A 17,891-nucleotide genomic window follows, 5' to 3' on the forward strand; every position below is an offset into this window, starting at 1 on the left:
TAAAAGGAGATATATATATATATATATAGATATATATATATATTACAACGTGAGGAACATAGTTCTATACCATAAAATTTTCGAATAACCCACCAGCTTCTTGCAAAACTCAAAACTTCATTCAACCCATGAAACTTGAGAGAAGAATACCATATAATAAATCAGCACTATTGCAAAATAGCCTCTCTCAGAACCAATATGAATCTAAAGTAGACACATACATACATACACATATATATATGTATGTGTATATATATATAAAGGGAAAGAAATTAGCATTTGAAGGCATCCAAAGGAGCAGCTCTATCATCTGGGGTAAAGACTTTGGAACCCTGCAAGAACTTCTTCAGCTTCTCAATGTGGCCATCGGCAGAGAGCAACTCCATTAACACCTCGCAGGTGATGTAATCAGGTTCACACGAATTCTCGACCATCTCATCCATCAGTTCGAACACTTTCTCCACTCGGTTTTTTTCCCCGAGACCCTTGAACAGCGCATTGTACGTTTCCACGTTCGGTCTGACCCTTTTTGCTCTCATCTCATCTTTCAGACAGAGTGCCCGATCGATGCTACCCTTCTTACAATACGCGTTTATGAGAATGTTGTATATCACCGCGTTTGGCATCACCTTGGACCGCAAACCCATGTCTTTGAACAGCTTGATCGCTTCATCCGTGTCCCCGTTTGAGCAGTATGCTTCAATTATCGCCCCGTAAGTCACAACAGTAGGGACTAATCCGGCTTGTCTCATTTTCTCCATCATTCTTTCAATGCTTTCAAAGTCTTGGTGTTTGCTGAAAAAGGAAATGAGGGTGTTGTAAGTGACAGAATCGGGTTTCAGTCCCGATCCCTCCATATCGGCTAACATCTCATAGACTTTCTCCGGTTTATTCTTACTGCAAAATAATCCGACAAGCATGTTGTATGCCAATACGTCGAGAGAAAAGCCGGCTTCTTTCAATTTCTCCACCACCGAAATGGCATCCCGATCCCGTCTGGCTTGGCACAAGCCAGAGATCAACGTATAATAAACTTTTGCATCAGGAGGACACCCGGATTCAGACATTTGGTGGAACCAATGCATAGCCTTTTCGATGTTATTGACGTTGCAATAAGCGTGAATCAGTGTGGTATAAGTAACAGCATTCCCTTTCAGACCTTCCCTTTGCATATCCATGAAGAATTGAACCGCCATGCCCACTCCATGGTGCTTGCACATTCCCCCGACAATGATGTTAAGGGTCACAACATTCGGCCGAATTCGTTCATCCTTCATCCGAGAAACTACTGTTTTAGCGGTCTCAAGCTGTCCAGCTCTACAGTATCCATCGATCAAGCAATTGTAAGTAATGGTGTTGGCTGGACAGCCTTCTTCTGTTTTCATCTTCATCAGCAACTCCTCTGCTTCTTTCAACCGGCCCAACTTGCAGAGCCCGTCGATGAGAGTATTGAAATTGATCACATCAGCTTTGATCACATCCCCATCATTTGTTTCCATTCCACGCATCTGTTCAAAAACTTCTAAAGCTTCATCAACTCTCCTACATTTGCAGAGAGTGTTGATGAGAATCCCGAAAGTCACCACATCAGGACGAATATCCATCTCGTCCATCTTTTCTGAGACAGCATTCACTCTTTCGATTTCCATGTTCCTCCCTAAACGCGTCAAAAGGGCATTGAAGGGAGGTGCTCCAAGACGAGCTCCTTGATTCATCAGCTCCATCAGCATATCCCAGGCTATGTCGGTCCGGTTGTTTTTACACAGACTATTGATGAACCGAGTCAGCCAAATGGACGAAGGGAAGACTCCATGAACGCCAAATCTTGAAACCAACCCAACAATCTCCTCCTCGGTAATACGCCTACCCCTCCGGTCACCCCTTGAAACCGCATGGAAAACGATATCACCCGTGATATCGTTTGGCGGGAAATCCGATCCTCTTTGAAGCATTTCGTCGAGCACCTTGAACGCATCATCAACAAGGCCGTCTCTGAGCAGAACATCGATCAAAACGTTACGGATATGAGTGTTCTTTGCGGCGGGATTGAGTTCTTCGTACACGATAACTGACTGCTTCATCATTCCTAGACGCCCAAAGAGCCGGATCAGAAACTTGGCGGCTTGGACATTGAGCGGGATTTTCCTCTCCTTAGCAACTTCGTAGAGCTGAAGAAGCTTATCACACGATTCAGACTCGCGACCCGCGAGTTCAACAACCGACTGAAACGCATAAGACAGCGATTCTTCACGGCGTTGCAGAGAGTGAGATTTCTCATGGAGGTAATCGAAGAAGGAGAAACCCAAGGCGTAGGATTGAAGCCGCCACGTAACTTGAGAGAACACTCGAGGAGAAACAGAGGAAGAAGAAACGAGAAGAGAATCTAGGGTTTCGCAAGACGACCAATCGCGTTGAGGAATTCGCCGGAGATGCTCCAGAAATTGGGCGGTGACCGATTCTTCGCTTACCGGTTGTTCCGACCGCGGCGGTCCAGGCTCGGCGGAGATACGGCGGAGGAAACAATGACCGTCGATTATATGAAGTAGCCTCCGGCGCCGGGAAGAGGACAGCGCCATACTCATCCTCGAGATTGAAAGCAACTGGGGGCTCCGCGGGAGATGCAGTGAGTGAGGTCGTGGACAAAACATTCGGCAACATTTCTATTGAACACAAATGGCCCTTCCCCTTTTCAATTGGGCTTTAATCACACATTTGTATTATATATAATATAAGAGATCAAGAGGATAATAACCGAATAATCACTGCCACTAGAACCTAATATTAATAGTCTAAAAATCGAATTATTATAAACTGAAAATAAAAAATAACATTTTTTTTTAGAAAAAGTGAGTTTTTATATAATAAAAACCGGAATTGAATCAATAACTAAACTAAAACTAAATGATTAGAAATAAAAGAATCTAGATATAATCTAACCAAAAATCAAACTCAAACCAATTAGAAATTAATAGAAATAAATCCCCAAAAGGATTAAATTCCGAATTCATATATTATTTTATTAGGGGACGCAGCCTTAAAAAAAAAAAGATTTCCTCCTCTAATGCTCAGACGAAGGTTCCACCTTCTCGGCGGCGGAGGATGCGGCGGAAGCGGCATTATCCAAACCCAACTTCTGCAGTTCGGACACGAAGCCGACGAGGTCGGCGGATGAGATCTTGTAAGGGCTGTGTGAAGGCCCCGGAAAGGAGTTGTTGGTCACTTCTTCCTTGTACTCCTCAAGTGCTTTATTGATCGCTTCTCCTACTCGACCGTACTGCTTGCAGAACTTTGGCGTTACCTGCACCATTACAATGAACATACATGATGGGTTTTTTTCTCTAGACAGAGAAACCATGTCCAATAAGAAAATTGTGCTATGAACTCATCAACTAGAAAGCCCATTAACGCAATCAAGCCAACGGATGAAAGAGGAAGGGAGAAGACTTGTTTTTGGTAACTGGGTATCCCGGATCGAAGTTCAAACTAATCCAGAGATCAAGAAGTCATTTCCTCAAATTTAAGATTCGAACTCGAGAGGGATAGATGTTAAATGCCACATTTCACCGGTTGAACAATGGATAGGGATCAGACCTTAGCATGGTGCGGATGTTGCATCATTCCCAGAAGATCATGATAGACTAACACCTGCAATATTTAAAAAAAATTATGATAGCACCATAATGATAACATATCTGGAACTATAGATTGAAAAAGCAAGGATAAAGAGTAAAGATTTTCTTTTTACATTCTTGATATAATCCTAGTTATATACATCCATCTAAGAAATACAGATTTTACCCTCAGTCATGGATACCACTTCCAGAAGAAACCTGTCCCTACCATGGAATATTTATGTCACTTATAGTTCTAGAAGATAAATCTCCCACTTTGGGTAATGCCATGGTTTTATCATGTGATTTATATTTCAGAATAAGAGCGAGAAAGAGATTCTCAAGCCATCATATGTGCATTAAATCTACATAACACACACAAGACCAAAAAGCTTACAGATGACAGATTGGCATGAACAGATATCAAAATCTGAGAAACTTTAAAAGAGAATGTCAAAGGGACCTGTCCACTGCAGAAAGGGCCAGCCCCGATGCCGATGGTCGGAATGTGAAGAGCAGATGTCGCTGCAGCAGCCACAGGGGGCGGGACACATTCCAAAACAACCGAAAAACACCCGGCTTCTTGCAAAGCCATGGCAGTCTCCACAACCTGTTCCCAGAAAGTTAGCACTTCATCAGCAGCAGAACTTTTCAACATAGACAGAAATCAATCAACCATGCTATAGCTCTCAAGGCAGAGACTCAAACCTTAACAGCGCTCGCTATGTTTTTACCCTGCGGTCTGAATCCACCGAGAACGCTAATCGCCTGAGGGGTCAGCCCTACGTGGCCCATAACCGCTATTCCTGCTTCAACTATGGCTTTTGCAGCAGTGATCCTAGAAGGTGAGCCTCCTTCAAGTTTGATAGCGTCCATTCCACCTTCCTTCAACACCCTGACTGCAGTATGTACCGCCTGATCACCATTTTAAACCAAAACATCTTCAAGCCATTGATGTAAATTTAGCCCACTAAATCCAAGAGTTATAACGTCAAATTGCTAGCTACATTACATATCAGCGATTCCGCAGTAAATGAGACAAAGCTGATCAGTAATCAGTTTACTTCACGCTTAAGACCCAAAATGTTTTGCTGTCACATTGACTTGTTCATCCCAATTCCAATCACCCAAACCAAGTATCGAGCATATGGACCTGAACAGAACAACAGCTACTCCAAACTTGAGAATACCCAGGCGATAGATTCGCAATTTGAATCAATGAATCCCCAAAACCTTGAAGTAAAATTCATGACTCAAAAAGGGGAAAACATGAAAGGACTGCTGATCGATCATCATCACCTGACTGGTGCTGGACTCATAGGTACCAAACGGCAGATCTCCTACGAGCAGAGGCCGCTTGGCGCCGCGAGCGACGGCGCGGCAGTGGACGAGCATCTCGTCGAGGGAGATAGGAAGCGTGGTATCGTGGCCGTGAACGACCATGGCAGCGGAATCGCCGACGAGGCAGACATCAATGCCGGCGTTGTCGATGTGGACGGCAGAGGGGTAATCGTAGGCGGTGACGACAGTGATCGGCTCTCCTCTCCGGTGCTTCTGCCGGAGGTGCGTCAGAGTGACTCTCTGGTTCGGGTTCTGCGGCTTGGGACCGCCGTAGACGGTGTTTTCCGGGACGTTGCTCATGCACCGGAGGGCGACGGAGAGGGACCTGGCGACGCGAGAGCAATTCCTCGAGAGAGATGAAGCCATTGTTGATGAACAGGCGCTCTCTTTGTTCGGTGCGCCACCTACAACTAGTACAAGGCAAAACGCATTGAACTGAACCGGTTTTTCAATTTATTTTCCGTTTTGGATAAAAACCAGACTTACTCTCTTTTTTAGCAAAATATTTGTAACTATTAATCCAAAAGATTATGATTTGATGGTTGGTCGACATGAATATATAACATATAGTACAAAATGTATATATTCTCATTATAATATATACAACAGTTCAATATAAATATACGAAATTGTAAACTTGTATCAAAATACGTACATTTTGTAAATATTGCATAAATCCGTTGTAAGATAATTGCAGACATAATATTTACAAAGTTGATGTTTTTTCTAACTTTTAGAGTTCATATATTTATATCTCAATTTTTAAAATTTCACGTTTTTTCTATTGTCCCTGATTTTATATATATATAAAGCTTTATTTTCGTGGTTTTTTTTTGGGAATTTTCTTTTTCTCCGGGGGGTTGAGGGTTCCTTCCTCCTCGGAGGGTTCAGATTGAAGAATGCAATCATCTTTTCGGGCAATGGTTCGGCCTCTCTCGTTGACCCGAGGGTTCTCTACGAGCTCCCACAAGATCGTCGCTTCCGTGCGTTTCGAGCGATTGCCCGTTGTTCTTCCCAGAATCGATCCTGTTGTTCATGCTTTCCAGGAGTTCTCGTAATCTCTCTTTCTCTCTCTTTGTGATGATGGTGAGTAAGCCATGGATCATAGGAAAGAATGTCAGTGCTTCTCAACTTAGTTTCCATTTTTTGCGATCTCGCGATGTAAGGGACGACGTTACTCTAGTCTGCGATTCTGGATCTCTAACCTGTAAAAATTTTCAACCTTTCTGGGCTGGATCGCCTTAAATTTATGGGATTGAAAAGCTTTTTAACTTGTGTTCTTGGTCTGGCCGCTGTGTGGCAGATTCAGGTGGAGACAGCGCCGTAGATACCCAGATGAATTTCTGGACTTAGCCAAGTCTAGGTAATTGCTTCTCATTTGTTATCTAATACAGATGGTTCCCCCTTCGAGAGTCCTGCCTTTATCCGTATGGTTTCTCTTTCATAACACTTTGTTGACTCATTTGAGATTGGCCTTTGCGCCTGAAAATCGAATGCAGTCTTGGGTTTCAGACTGTGAAGCTAAGCTAGAGTATGAAAGGGTATAAGTCTAATGTCCAAGGGCTGTGAGTACAAAAGTTGTCCCATTATATATGCTAATAAGTGGAATTATGAAGGTTATGCTACAATATCATGAAGCTCCTGTATATTGTTGGAACTAAAGGGGGGGGGGGGATTGTTGCATATTAGATCCCGAAAGAGAATTTTGATATAATATGGTGAAAACTCCATTGCCTCTTTGGCTGATCCTGTGTGTTGCATCTTGAAACATGGCTAAAGGTGAATATCACATCGACTATGAGCCTGCTCCCCGGATTACAGATGCTGATAAGATAAATGATAAGAAGTAAGAATTCTCCGGGCGCTTCTTCTGTCAAAAGCTCCAAACTGTTAAAGCTTGTTCTATTTTACGAGCATTATTCCCTCTCTGCGAATGTTGCTAGGTCGTTACAGAGAGCTCTCGACCAAAGATTGTATCTTCTTGTCTTCGGTAAGGCATTGGGGGCTCCTAACGACAAACCCGTTTGGCACTTTCCAGAAAAAGTCTACGAGTCCGAGGATACACTTCGCAAGACGTGATGATTGTTGCCTCTGTTCTTAATCCCGTCTCTATCACTTCTTCCTCTCTGCATCTTTTTCTTATATATGAGCTCTCCTTTCTTTCGTCTCGTTTTGCAGTGAGGTCACATGGCCATTCACCCTACAGAAAATATGCCGGAATTGCCTGCTTTCAAGGTACCACCTCCTCTCCTGAATCTCTCGTCCATTCACCGATCATCCCGCTTCCATGTTTCATTCCCTTTCCCGATCTCGTGTGCAGCGATTTTTCTTCAAATCCTAAGAGATAGCAGCTAACAAGTTCAGCATAGGCAAGTGAGAGGATTTCGTGTGAGTGACAAAGGATGAGCATTTGGAGTACTTCCCCGAGCAAGAAGATTTCTTCAACAAGATGGTCATCAGCTAAGGCACATTGCTATGACAATAATGTGATTGCAATTTCTCATCCTTCTTACAGTTTCATAGGATCGGATTGTTTGGTTCATTGCTACTACGTTTAGATTATAACCTTAGATGTTTAATAAAGTTGCATTCAGAGGCATATCTGTTTATGGAAATTTGATCTTTTGATTGTAAGGTTACCCATATAGATAACCCTGCAACAGGAAGGTGTGTAGTAGATTGAAGACTAGGTGTTTTTTTCCTTTAGTCTGTCTTTTTGGACATACTGGCAGTTGAACTGAAGTAGTTGAATGTAGTTGGCTTTCACCCCTTCATGTCAAACACGTGACAAGAATCTTGTGTCTTTCATAAGAGTATATACACACATGAAAAAAAAAAACCCAAGAATCTGTTGTCCTTCATAAGAGATTCTCATTCATGGATTCATCTCCTCTCCTCTCCATGGACAGCTACGGTCCATGGATCAACAGCTTCTCAGTTCAAAATACTTGCAGTAACATCTCATCTTTTGATGTAACCAATCCACAAGGACCCTTCTTACCTCAAGAGACGATGGAGAATGAAGAAGGAGAATCATTTGAAGAGGAGAGAAAGTGTATAAGAACCAAAGGGAAGAAGGCCAGGACGAAACCGAGGTTTGTATTCCGCACAAGAAGCGATGACAACATCCTCGACGACGGCTACCGGTGGAGAAAGTACGGCCAGAAATCTGTCAAGAACAGTTTGTACCCAAGGTATTATTTATATATATATATATATATATATATTTTCATGGCTATGGAACTTGAATATTGATGACCACGAAATGGATATTGATGTAGTGTGTATTTTTTTGAAATAAAAGGAGTTACTATAGATGCACACAAAATACGTGTGAGGTGAAGAAGCAGGTGCAGAGGTTGACAGAGGACAAGGCCATGGTGGAGACAACCTACGAAGGAATCCATAACCATCCATGCGAGAAGCTCATGCAAACCCTAACTCCTCTCATCAACCAAATCCACTTCCTCTCCTCTCTTTCCAGTTCCTCTTAAACTCCTCATTCCATCTCTCTCCCTCTCTCTCTCTCTATATATATATATTATTACTCTCTTTCTGTAGATTATTTGAAATAAATAAAATGGAGACCCACTTCATCGTACATCATTTACACTTGGAATTAGAAGCAGAGGCACACGAAGTTCAGTTAGCTATGTAAAACGGGTCGACCCGGTTCAGCCCGAGTTCTGCATTTTGAGACCAAGCCCAAAAACAATTTTTCATACCGGACCTAAAATATTCAACCCAAACCCACTAGCCACAAAAAACCCTAATTAATATCCCATCTTTCTTCTCCTCCCTCTCTCACTTTCTTAACTCGTACGCACAAAATGATCGATGGATCATATATGTTCGAATTGGTATAATCATGAAAAAGTGACGGCACTTCCGTAATTGTCAATGTCACCTCGCCAATCCCATTTCCAGAGAGATCGATCTGCAGGTCTTTTCGTTTTTCTTCTGATCTGAAACACGACACCTGACAAGAACTGACAACTTGTTATGTTCGGTAAAACTTTATCTTATTAATAGAAACAAGAGTAAGGTTAAATAATTATGAAGATCAGAGAAAACCAAAGAGCAGAACAAATGGGAAGCGCAAAAAGCGAGGGGGGGAAGTTGTTGTCGTTACCTGAGGAGAGAAGCGAAGAACCGTCGAGGAGACAGAAGGGCTTATGCCCAGATCACGGATGGACTGTCGTCTTCTTGCGAGAGGTGAAGACACTCGGTGACTTAGCAGCTCCAATGGTGGCGGTGAATCTCTCACTGTTCTTGTCGCAGGTCATACCGATGATGATGGTGGGTCATCTCGGCAAGCTCTCTCTCGCCAGCTCCTCTCTCGCCACTTCCTTCTGTGGAGTCACCGGATTCAGTCTTCTTGTACGTAATCCTTCTCCTCCATCATTTTTCTTACCAGACCACTTTGGTTGATTCTCTGAGTTTCCTTTGATGGTAACCAGTTTGGGATGGCGAGTGCATTGGAAACGCTCAACGGCCAAGCTTATGGAGCCAAGCTATACAGAAAACTGGGCCTTCAAACTTACACTGCCATCTTGTGTCTAATCTTAGCATGTTTTCCTCTGTCTCTGGTATGGATCAACATGGGAAAGCTCCTCGTTTGGATCGGCCAAGACCCATTGATTTCACAAGAAGCAGGCAGATATGCTGCCTGTCTTATTCCCGGAATGATTGCATACTCTGTCCTTCAGCCGCTTTTCCGTTACTTTCAGACACAGTCTCTGACAACTCCTATGCTCCTTAGCTCTTGTGTCACTCTCTGTATCCATGTTCCACTCTGCTGGGTCTTTGTTTTCAAATCAGGTCTTGGCAATCTCGGCGGAGCACTGGCGATCAGCTTATCATATTGGTTGAACGTCATTTTTCTCGTAACGTACATGAAGTTCTCGCCCACGTGTTCTGAAACCCGTGGCCAGATATCTGTGGAGATATTTCATGGAGCCGGAGAGTTTATGTGCCTTGCTGTCCCTTCTGCTGCAATGATTTGGTATATCTTATCATCTCTTCTATTTCTTTTGTAACCCATCCTTCTGTCTAACAATGGTATTATGGTAATCACAGCTTAGAATGGTGGTCATATGAGTTGATAATCCTGCTGTCAGGGCTGTTGCCGAACCCACAACTAGAAACCTCGGTCCTAGCAACATGGTATTTTCTACTTTTGAAGCTATCACCGGACCCACAGACTGTATCTTATGTTCATAACTTCATATTTGAGCTTCTTGTTGTTTTTTTTGGTGTCGTGAGCAGCCTTCAAACTGTTACAACTCTCTATACGATACCCGAAGGCCTTGGTGCTGCAGCTAGGTTTTGCCTCAACACAACCATTACCTGCACACATGAAACATATGATTTACGACCAATCAAGGAAACTAAAATGACTCAATTCTATCTGTTTGACAGTACTCGGGTTTCAAACGAGATAGGAGCGAGAAATCCCCGAACCGCAAATCTTGCAGTCAATGCAGCAATGTGTATTACAGTCACTGAGGCAATTGTGATGGCCAGTACCCTCTTTTTCAATCGGCACACATTCGGCTATTTTTTCAGCAATGAGAAGGAAGTCATTGACTACGTCGCAACCATCACTCCTCTGCTTTGCCTGACCGTCTCTCTGGACAGCATACAAGCAGTGCTCTCGGGTGAGGAAACGGACATTTCTTCGAGATCCCAACCCGAAAATGGGCGATTTGCATTGATGTTTATCGGTTTTAGGTATTGCAAGGGGATGTGGGAAGCAGAATTTGGGAGCTTGGATCAATCTTGGTGCCTTTTATCCATGGGGAATACCTATAGCTGCAACTCTAGCTTTCTGGCTAGACTTACGTGGACTTGGCCTATGGATCGGAATACAAGCCGGCACTTTTATGCAAACTGTTCTGCTCTCGATCTTAGTAACTTGCACGAACTGGGAAAAACAGGTCTGCTTCCTCGCCCCTTGGAACCCTTCCTATGGCTCTTCTTCTGTTTGGTAATTCTGTCTCTTACATGTATACTGATGCTACAGGCGATTGAAGCTCAGAAGAGAATGCAAACGGACAGCAGAGGAATCGAAGAAGAGACACAACTGCTCTGCTAGTGATAGACTTAACGGATTAACAAGTAGCAAAACCAAATTGATTCAGACAATCATACTTATCTACACGGTTAGTCTGAAAAAAACGTCATTTCTTATCCATAAAGCGATCCTTTTGGTGTCGATCGATCACAGAAGTACGATGTGAAATCCTACAAACGCGATCGTACTGTGTCTACGCTCTATACCAAGGCCACAAACTCCGACAGATTTTTCAGATTGAGCAGAAACAAAAACCAGATTTTGCGCCATATGAACAGACTGAAAGAAGACGATCATTACCTGGAAAATTCGGGCTGAGGTGAATAGAAACTGCAGCGAAGAACAAACACCGATGAACCGATTATGATCGCACCCAGAAAGAAGCCTTCTCCGTCCTGGTTCGACGGACGTAAACGGAAACCTAGGATTTCAATTCAAAACTTTCTCGCGCAGAATCCACGTTTCAAATGGGCCTTCGACTTCGCTTAACTTTAATGGGCCTTTTTTATTTGTATGATATGGGCCCACAATAAGCCCATTAATATGATCACGGTGGAAGTTTTTTTCCAAAAGAAAAAGAAAGGTTACTTTTTAATAATTCGACTTTTTTACATTTTAATAACTCTTTGACCTTTTATCATTGTATATATCTTTAATATTTTAATATCTATAACGGAATTCATATTTTCCTATATATCTCATAACCACTTCATGTAATCTTTTATACTATAGTAACGCACTGATCCTAGTACATCGATCATATTAGATAATATTTTACCGATATTCATTAATTAATATAAAAATAATCGATAAATTAAAATACATTATTTCCCAAAATTAGCCATTAAGAAATCGTGGAGGAGGCGAGGCCACAAGAATGCCAAGAAATATGGGTTTAAAAAAAAACTCAATCCTTTTCCTTTGTTTTTTTTTATATATATTAAATTTTAAAGGCCTTGTCTCTTTCTTTATTTTCCCAATCTATCTTCGACTGCAACGTGCAATCAACATAACACCAACGGTACGTTCTTCCTCTTCGGTGAACGCTTCAACGTTGTTAGGGTTTCGCACGTTCAGACCATGACACTCATGGATGAGAATCTTTCCATGATATGTTTCTGTTCTGTCTCCGACATATGCTTTATACTTTTTAGATATAGAAATATTTGCATACATAGAATACGGCATAATTGTAGGTAATAAAGGTCAGAAGAAGGAAAGTAATCATGAATTAATAGGAAAGTTATTCTATATACATACATAGGTATATATATATATATATGTATATAATCATGGTTCAGATCTGATCTAATTGGCGTTGAGATCTGAAGGAGAGAGAGAGATAGAGAATGGCATCGGAGGAGCAGGAAGAACAGGCGTCGGGGATATCCAAGCTTCTGGAGAAGGCGAAGGGTTACGTGGCGGAGAAGCTGGCGAATATTCCGACGCCGGAGGCGTCCGTGACGGACGTTAACTTCAAGACGGCGAATCTTAGCTCCGTCGATTACAGCGCTAACGTCTCCGTCAAGAACCCTTACCCTCACTCCATCCCCATTTGCGAGATCTCTTACATCCTCAAGAGCGACACCAGGTTCCATCTCTCTCTCTCTCTATATATATATATATATATAATATATGTATGTATATATATTGTAAAATCTGGCGTTTTACGCATTGGAAATATGTTTTTGATTAAAAAAAATCTTGTGAGGAAGATTGGATTTCTCTCTAGGCGATTAATCGAAAAAATTATGCATGCAGATTAGGTTTCGATTGTTTGGTTTATGAAATCAATGCTGTCTGGTCATATAAATATCTCGTAGTAAAATACAAAATACGCCAAAAACTGTCATGCATACTGATCATGTTTTTACAGAAGGTTACTACTCTATACATATACATACACATGTGGTATAAGTCACGTACCTTGATGCATGAGACATGGGTACGGAACAGGACAATAGCGTCGGGAACGATACCGGACCCGGGCTCGCTGAAGGGCAAAGACACGACAATGCTGGACGTGGCGGTGAAGATTCCGCACAGCATAGCGATCAGCCTGGTGCGAGACATAGGAGCGGACTGGGACATTGACTACCAGCTCGACATCGGCCTCACCATCGACCTCCCTGTCATCGGCAACATCACCATCCCTCTCTCCACCAAGGGCGAGATCAAGCTCCCCACTCTTAAGGACTTGTTTTGATTTCTTTGCCCTAAATGATAAATAATATAATATGATGATGATGACAAGAAACAATGAACAGAAGATCGATGTCTGTTTGTGTTTGTCTGTCTCCTCGTCGTGTGTTCTCGACTTATTGAAACTTTTACTTTGGATTTGACCGATCTATCGTTTTAGAGATACTTTTACACACAACTATTTGCGTTAAAATATATATTATAGTATACATTATTATTTAATTTAATTTGGTGAAATACGCAAAAGCATTAAATCACAGTGATTTGCATGAGGGATAGACTATATATTATTGTATTTTGTATGTGTATCTGTATTTTTTTAAGCGTATATATAAATACTTTAATTTGGGATTATTCTTGGTGATTTAATTGTTTCAAAATTATGATTTGTTCTATTGACAAAGCGAGACGATCGTATCATAAGGGGCTCGAACGTATAATAAGAGAGAGTGAAGTCGCTGACCAATTGCAAGACCCTAATTTCTGTTTCCGAACCTATCGGATTAATATTATTTAAAAAAAACTTAAAATCTGCATTCAAAACTCTCTCTCTCGTCGCCAGCCCCACGTGGACACAGTCCCTTCTCTGCCACCTCAGTCGTCAGATGTCCTCCTCCGCCGTCTCCCCTCTCCTTCATCCGCCGCCGCCTCCACCGTCGATCTCAATCTCGAGCTTTTATCTCACCGGTCTCGGCATCGGCAACTTGGTCTTCATAAGCTTCTCCGTATTTTCCCTCCTCTCCTCCTTCGTCTTCTTCTCCTGCGTCTTCTTCCGCCGCCGACGCCGCCGCCTACGTCGCCGCACCTCCGCGGCTGTATCCACCGAAGAAAGCGACATTATCTCCCCCCGCGTGATATTCGTCGCGGAAGACGACGACGATGACCATGACCTTGAGGAAAGCGTCGTCCCAAGGTTCGATCAGTCCGTCATCAACTCCTACCCTAAATTCCAGTTCTCGAAGGAACCGGAGGGCGGAGGATGTACCACGTGTTCGATCTGTCTATGCGAGTACAAGGAAGCGGAGATGCTGAGGATGATGCCGGAGTGCAAACACAGTTTCCACTTGTGTTGTCTCGACGTGTGGCTTAAACTCAAAAGATCTTGCCCTGTCTGCCGGAACTCGCCGCTTCCGACACCGCAATCAACGCCGTCATCGGAGGTTGTGCCGTTTGGCAGAATGCCGCCGATCGGAGAGTTACTCCACTATGATTATACATAATTAATACCTCGCCTTAGGGTTTTGATCTTTTGTCTCTCGTATCGGATTCACATTTGCCCTTGATTTTTTTTTTTGGTTTAATCATTAAATGAATTTATTTAACGTTGCCGGTTTTGTTAAAGAAATGTAATTGATTCACCCGATATCGCGATGTTGGTTTTCCAACGGTTTGAAGCTAATTAAGAGACATATCCGGAATCAATAATATGTTGAAGAGATTTCGTATCCAATGTCACATATTGGTTCGGTACGTTGTCTCCGGAACTAGAAACAACAAAGAGTTGGAACTTGGAACCGAAAGGATATCTAAATTCTGGAAGCGTTGACTAAGCGAATGTTCTGTATTTCTAAATGACATCAAGTTCCCGAATTCTGACGTCATGATCGGCAGTGAATAAGTTAAATTGTGTTTATCTTTAAATCCTTAGTTAGATTCAATTTCATTTATGAAAAAGTAAACTTTATCCAAAATTTCGAATCTGTTGGAAACTCCTACTACTTGACATCAGATTCATAAAGATCTTTCCAATCAATTACATGATCCCGGATCAATCTTTATGATCTTGTTTACATATCTCCATAAGAGTTGTTCTCATTTTTTTCCCACAAAATAACAACTTAAATACAATTAATTAGGCTTCTAATGCAAATCAAATATCTAACTACCTTAACAATCATAATGAAATAATAATATTTTACTACATGTAGATTTCCTTATATGTGATAATAGACTCTTGAGAGGGATATTTAAAACTAGAATAATGTCCCATGCAGCCGCGGTGGGCCCAAATGATAACCCACTGAGGCAAAGAGAGACTTCAAGTCTAGTACTGGCCCATGTTCAGACGGTGTCGTTTCAAGCATGGTTTTGGAAATAAAAGGGGGGAAGTTTCAGCCGTCGATTATATGGACACTGACCCGATGATCGACACGTGTCCAGCATGCGCTCGTTCCGTGTCGGTTGCTTTTATGAAAGGTTATGGTCACACATACATGTACATTGGTCGCCTCCACGTTCGACTGCAAAGGCACTAAAGAAGAATCTCAAAAGCTGGGGTCCGTCTTCGAAATTTTTAACGTCCGTTATGCCGTTTAGACGTTACGATACTAACGCCGTCAGCTTGCCTATTTCAACCTGAGACTCGCGCTTATATAGCCTCGTACCCTATTTTTTCCTCATTAATCACCTCGTTCGTCCCTCCTGTCTCGTCAGGTAAAGGTATCTGTGTCTCTGAGCGTTGGTTGGATCAGGATCGGAGGAAGATAATGGCGGACGAAATGGAGAAATCTGCGCCTGCGGAGGAGTCGCTATTGGAGAAGATCGCCGAGAAGATCCACGATCACGATTCGTCGTCGTCATCGGATTCGGACAACGAGAAAATGGAGTCGCCTATGGCCGTGAAGGACAAGATTTATCGTCTGTTTGGCAGAGAGAAACCTGTTCACAAGGTCTTCGGTGGTGGAAAGCGTACGTCACCGATCTCTCACTTTCTGCATTTCCTATTTTTTTTGTCCTCACATTTTGATCGTTTTTCTCTGGCGCCGATGTTTGATCTGCAATTTGACGTCTTGTATTTGATCGGAGATGATGATTAGACGCTCCATCGGAAAATTAGTTTGAGACGAATTTCCATTTGATGTTAGGATATGTGCTTTCGGAAATGCCAAATGTATGCTTGAATTAAGTTTGGTGGCTTGGTAGATATGTTTCAGGGATGAACCTTTTTTATGCTTTGGTAAGATTTACATTTTCTTTCATCGATTCACTGTGATATCGATTCTCACAAAATTAAAGGGCGAAGTGGTTTGGACGTTGGAATTGATGTAGGTAAATCAACGAGGATCTGTGGCAACCGTCTTATACGTGATTTAGCTTATGTCTTACTTATAGTCCTTTAGATTCCATGCAATGGGAAAACCTTAGCAGCATGGTTATTTCTCCATTCCAAAGCCATAAATTGGTCAGATGAGCTAATGGTGTTATAGGCATTATCTTTGTGTGATACAATTTTCTCTTGTTTTGTGGCAAGTAACAGTGTTTTTTACTTTAACTATGCACAGCTGCTGATGTGCTCTTGTGGAGGGATAAGAAACTGTCAGCTGCTGTTCTTGGAACGGCGACTGCCATCTGGGTTCTGTTTGAGCTAGTTGAGTATCACTTGTTGAGTCTTGTTTGTCACATTTTGATACTCGCTCTCTCAGTCCTGTTTTTGTGGTCCAATGCTCACAGCTTCATCAACAAGTGAGCTCCCCATCCTTAATCCTGTCGCCGTTTATTCACTTTTCCCTGTGTGGTAAATGGCTTTCAAATCTTCTTTTCAGGTCTCCACCGCAGATTCCTGAAATCCATCTTCATGAGGAACACTTTCTTCTCGTTGCTTCTGCACTCAGAAATGAGGTGAACCAGGCTTTTACCGTCCTACGCGACATTGCTCTAGGAAGAGACTTGAAGAAATTCCTGATGGTATGCCTACTTTTTTCACAGCTTAGAACTGCTGTCAAACAATTGTTTATTTTTTCACTGCATGAATTGGTTTTCCGCAAACACTAGTATTTTGTATTGGCATTTAGCTCAAAGTTTAAAAAGATTCCTCCACTTGCTGCAATGCAATCTTTCCTAAATCTTACCCGTTAACATTGAAGCAATACATGAAACCATGTGTCAGTGCTCATCTCAAGCTGAATGAGGCTGGCAGCAGTTATGTGTCAGTGCTCGGGTTTTGACAAAAGGGAATTGGGTTTTTGCTTTCTATGTCAGGTCGTGGCTGGGCTGTGGGTCATCTCGGTCGTGGGTAGCTGGTGCCACTTTTTGACGTTGATATACATATGTAAGTCCTATAGTCGGCAACTTCTTCATCTGTCAGTTTTGAAAACAATTAGGCTGTCAAGGCTGCTGAACAAAATTCTGTGAACAGGTTTTGTGCTGCTTCACACTGTGCCGGTGCTATACGAGAAGCACGAGGACAAAGTCGACCCAATGGCGGAGAAGGCCTTTGTCGAGCTCAAGAAGCAGTACGGTGTGCTTGATGAGAAGGTTCTTTCTAAGATTCCCATTGGCCCTCTCAAAGCTAAGTTGGGTTAGAGCGAGAGAGAGTGACCGTCCGTCCTCTTATTAGTCATCATCTTTGGTTTTGTTTTGGATTCATTCCCCTTTGATCCATGGCTGCTTTTTAATTATTAGGGGCAGAGTTTTCAGTTTATTGCTCCTGTCCCATTTGACTGCATATTGCTCGTCTCTCTTTTGGCATTATTATTTATATAATCAAATATGGTGCATCGGTTATTGCTTGGCTTCGTCGTCCATTTGTATTTTTTAATTCGTCATATACATGATAAGCAACAGTAGAATACTAAGATATTACGATCATTCACAGTGTTCAGACCGAGAAACTCTAGTTTGGTGCTTCATGTAATGGATCACAACAATAAAGTACCGTCGGC

At 42.3% G+C, this 17,891-nt stretch overlaps 7 protein-coding genes and 1 long non-coding RNA gene across 12 annotated transcripts; 6 read left to right on the forward strand and 2 right to left on the reverse strand.

The window, feature by feature from the left end:
* Positions 1 to 99: 99 nt before the first annotated feature.
* On the reverse strand, positions 100 to 2,673 carry LOC104817316 (pentatricopeptide repeat-containing protein At3g61520, mitochondrial-like). Its single transcript, XM_010546466.2, has one exon. The coding sequence runs from the start codon at positions 2,646 to 2,648 to the stop codon at positions 273 to 275; it is 2,376 nt and encodes a 791-aa protein (XP_010544768.1). The 5' UTR covers positions 2,649 to 2,673; the 3' UTR covers positions 100 to 272.
* A 270-nt stretch (positions 2,674 to 2,943) lies between these two features.
* Positions 2,944 to 5,389, reverse strand: LOC104817317 (3-methyl-2-oxobutanoate hydroxymethyltransferase 1, mitochondrial). The gene is made up of 5 exons (XM_010546467.2): positions 4,911 to 5,389; positions 4,320 to 4,526; positions 4,075 to 4,221; positions 3,592 to 3,645; positions 2,944 to 3,298 (listed from the first exon to the last, which is right to left on the reverse strand). The coding sequence occupies exons 1-5, from the start codon at positions 5,316 to 5,318 to the stop codon at positions 3,059 to 3,061; spliced, it is 1,056 nt and encodes a 351-aa protein (XP_010544769.1). The 5' UTR covers positions 5,319 to 5,389; the 3' UTR covers positions 2,944 to 3,058.
* Positions 5,390 to 5,785: 396 nt separating this feature from the next.
* On the forward strand, positions 5,786 to 7,551 carry LOC104817319. Of its 4 annotated transcripts, none has more exons than XR_002024421.1 (6): positions 5,786 to 6,159; positions 6,256 to 6,315; positions 6,732 to 6,798; positions 6,896 to 7,027; positions 7,131 to 7,187; positions 7,273 to 7,551. It is a non-coding gene; the product is annotated as an uncharacterized LOC104817319 (long non-coding RNA). The 4 variants fall into 4 exon arrangements; XR_002024422.1 differs by having other exon boundaries at positions 5,786 to 6,038; XR_002024423.1 differs by having other exon boundaries at positions 5,786 to 6,006.
* A 413-nt stretch (positions 7,552 to 7,964) lies between these two features.
* Positions 7,965 to 8,446, forward strand: LOC109116830 (probable WRKY transcription factor 43). Its single transcript, XM_019202942.1, has 2 exons — positions 7,965 to 8,146; positions 8,257 to 8,446. The coding sequence occupies exons 1-2, from the start codon at positions 7,965 to 7,967 to the stop codon at positions 8,444 to 8,446; spliced, it is 372 nt and encodes a 123-aa protein (XP_019058487.1).
* Positions 8,447 to 8,937: 491 nt separating this feature from the next.
* On the forward strand, positions 8,938 to 11,169 carry LOC104817320 (protein DETOXIFICATION 12-like). Of its 2 annotated transcripts, XM_010546470.1 has the most exons (7): positions 8,938 to 9,332; positions 9,413 to 9,957; positions 10,032 to 10,118; positions 10,221 to 10,277; positions 10,374 to 10,612; positions 10,686 to 10,891; positions 10,978 to 11,169. In XM_010546470.1, the coding sequence occupies exons 1-7, from the start codon at positions 9,009 to 9,011 to the stop codon at positions 11,047 to 11,049; spliced, it is 1,530 nt and encodes a 509-aa protein (XP_010544772.1). In that variant the 5' UTR covers positions 8,938 to 9,008; the 3' UTR covers positions 11,050 to 11,169. The 2 variants fall into 2 exon arrangements, with proteins under 2 accessions (XP_010544772.1, XP_010544770.1); XM_010546468.1 differs by having other exon boundaries at positions 10,032 to 10,277.
* Positions 11,170 to 11,981: 812 nt separating this feature from the next.
* Positions 11,982 to 13,377, forward strand: LOC104817321 (desiccation protectant protein Lea14 homolog). The gene is made up of 3 exons (XM_010546471.1): positions 11,982 to 12,049; positions 12,360 to 12,619; positions 12,985 to 13,377. The coding sequence occupies exons 2-3, from the start codon at positions 12,378 to 12,380 to the stop codon at positions 13,232 to 13,234; spliced, it is 492 nt and encodes a 163-aa protein (XP_010544773.1). The 5' UTR covers positions 11,982 to 12,049; positions 12,360 to 12,377; the 3' UTR covers positions 13,235 to 13,377.
* A 458-nt stretch (positions 13,378 to 13,835) lies between these two features.
* LOC104817606 (RING-H2 finger protein ATL67) lies at positions 13,836 to 14,450 on the forward strand. Its single transcript, XM_010546855.1, has one exon. It carries the CDS (start codon positions 13,836 to 13,838, stop codon positions 14,448 to 14,450), a length of 615 nt encoding a protein of 204 aa, XP_010545157.1.
* A 1,174-nt stretch (positions 14,451 to 15,624) lies between these two features.
* On the forward strand, positions 15,625 to 17,739 carry LOC104817322 (reticulon-like protein B6). Its single transcript, XM_010546472.2, has 5 exons — positions 15,625 to 15,918; positions 16,512 to 16,692; positions 16,773 to 16,914; positions 17,209 to 17,278; positions 17,366 to 17,739. Exons 1-5 carry the CDS (start codon positions 15,717 to 15,719, stop codon positions 17,530 to 17,532), a joined length of 762 nt encoding a protein of 253 aa, XP_010544774.1. The 5' UTR covers positions 15,625 to 15,716; the 3' UTR covers positions 17,533 to 17,739.
* The last annotated feature ends 152 nt before the right edge of the window (positions 17,740 to 17,891 follow it).

Source organism: Tarenaya hassleriana, unplaced genomic scaffold (genome assembly GCF_000463585.1).
Source record: "Tarenaya hassleriana unplaced genomic scaffold, ASM46358v1 Cleome27, whole genome shotgun sequence".
NCBI classification, from domain to species: domain Eukaryota; kingdom Viridiplantae; phylum Streptophyta; class Magnoliopsida; order Brassicales; family Cleomaceae; genus Tarenaya; species Tarenaya hassleriana.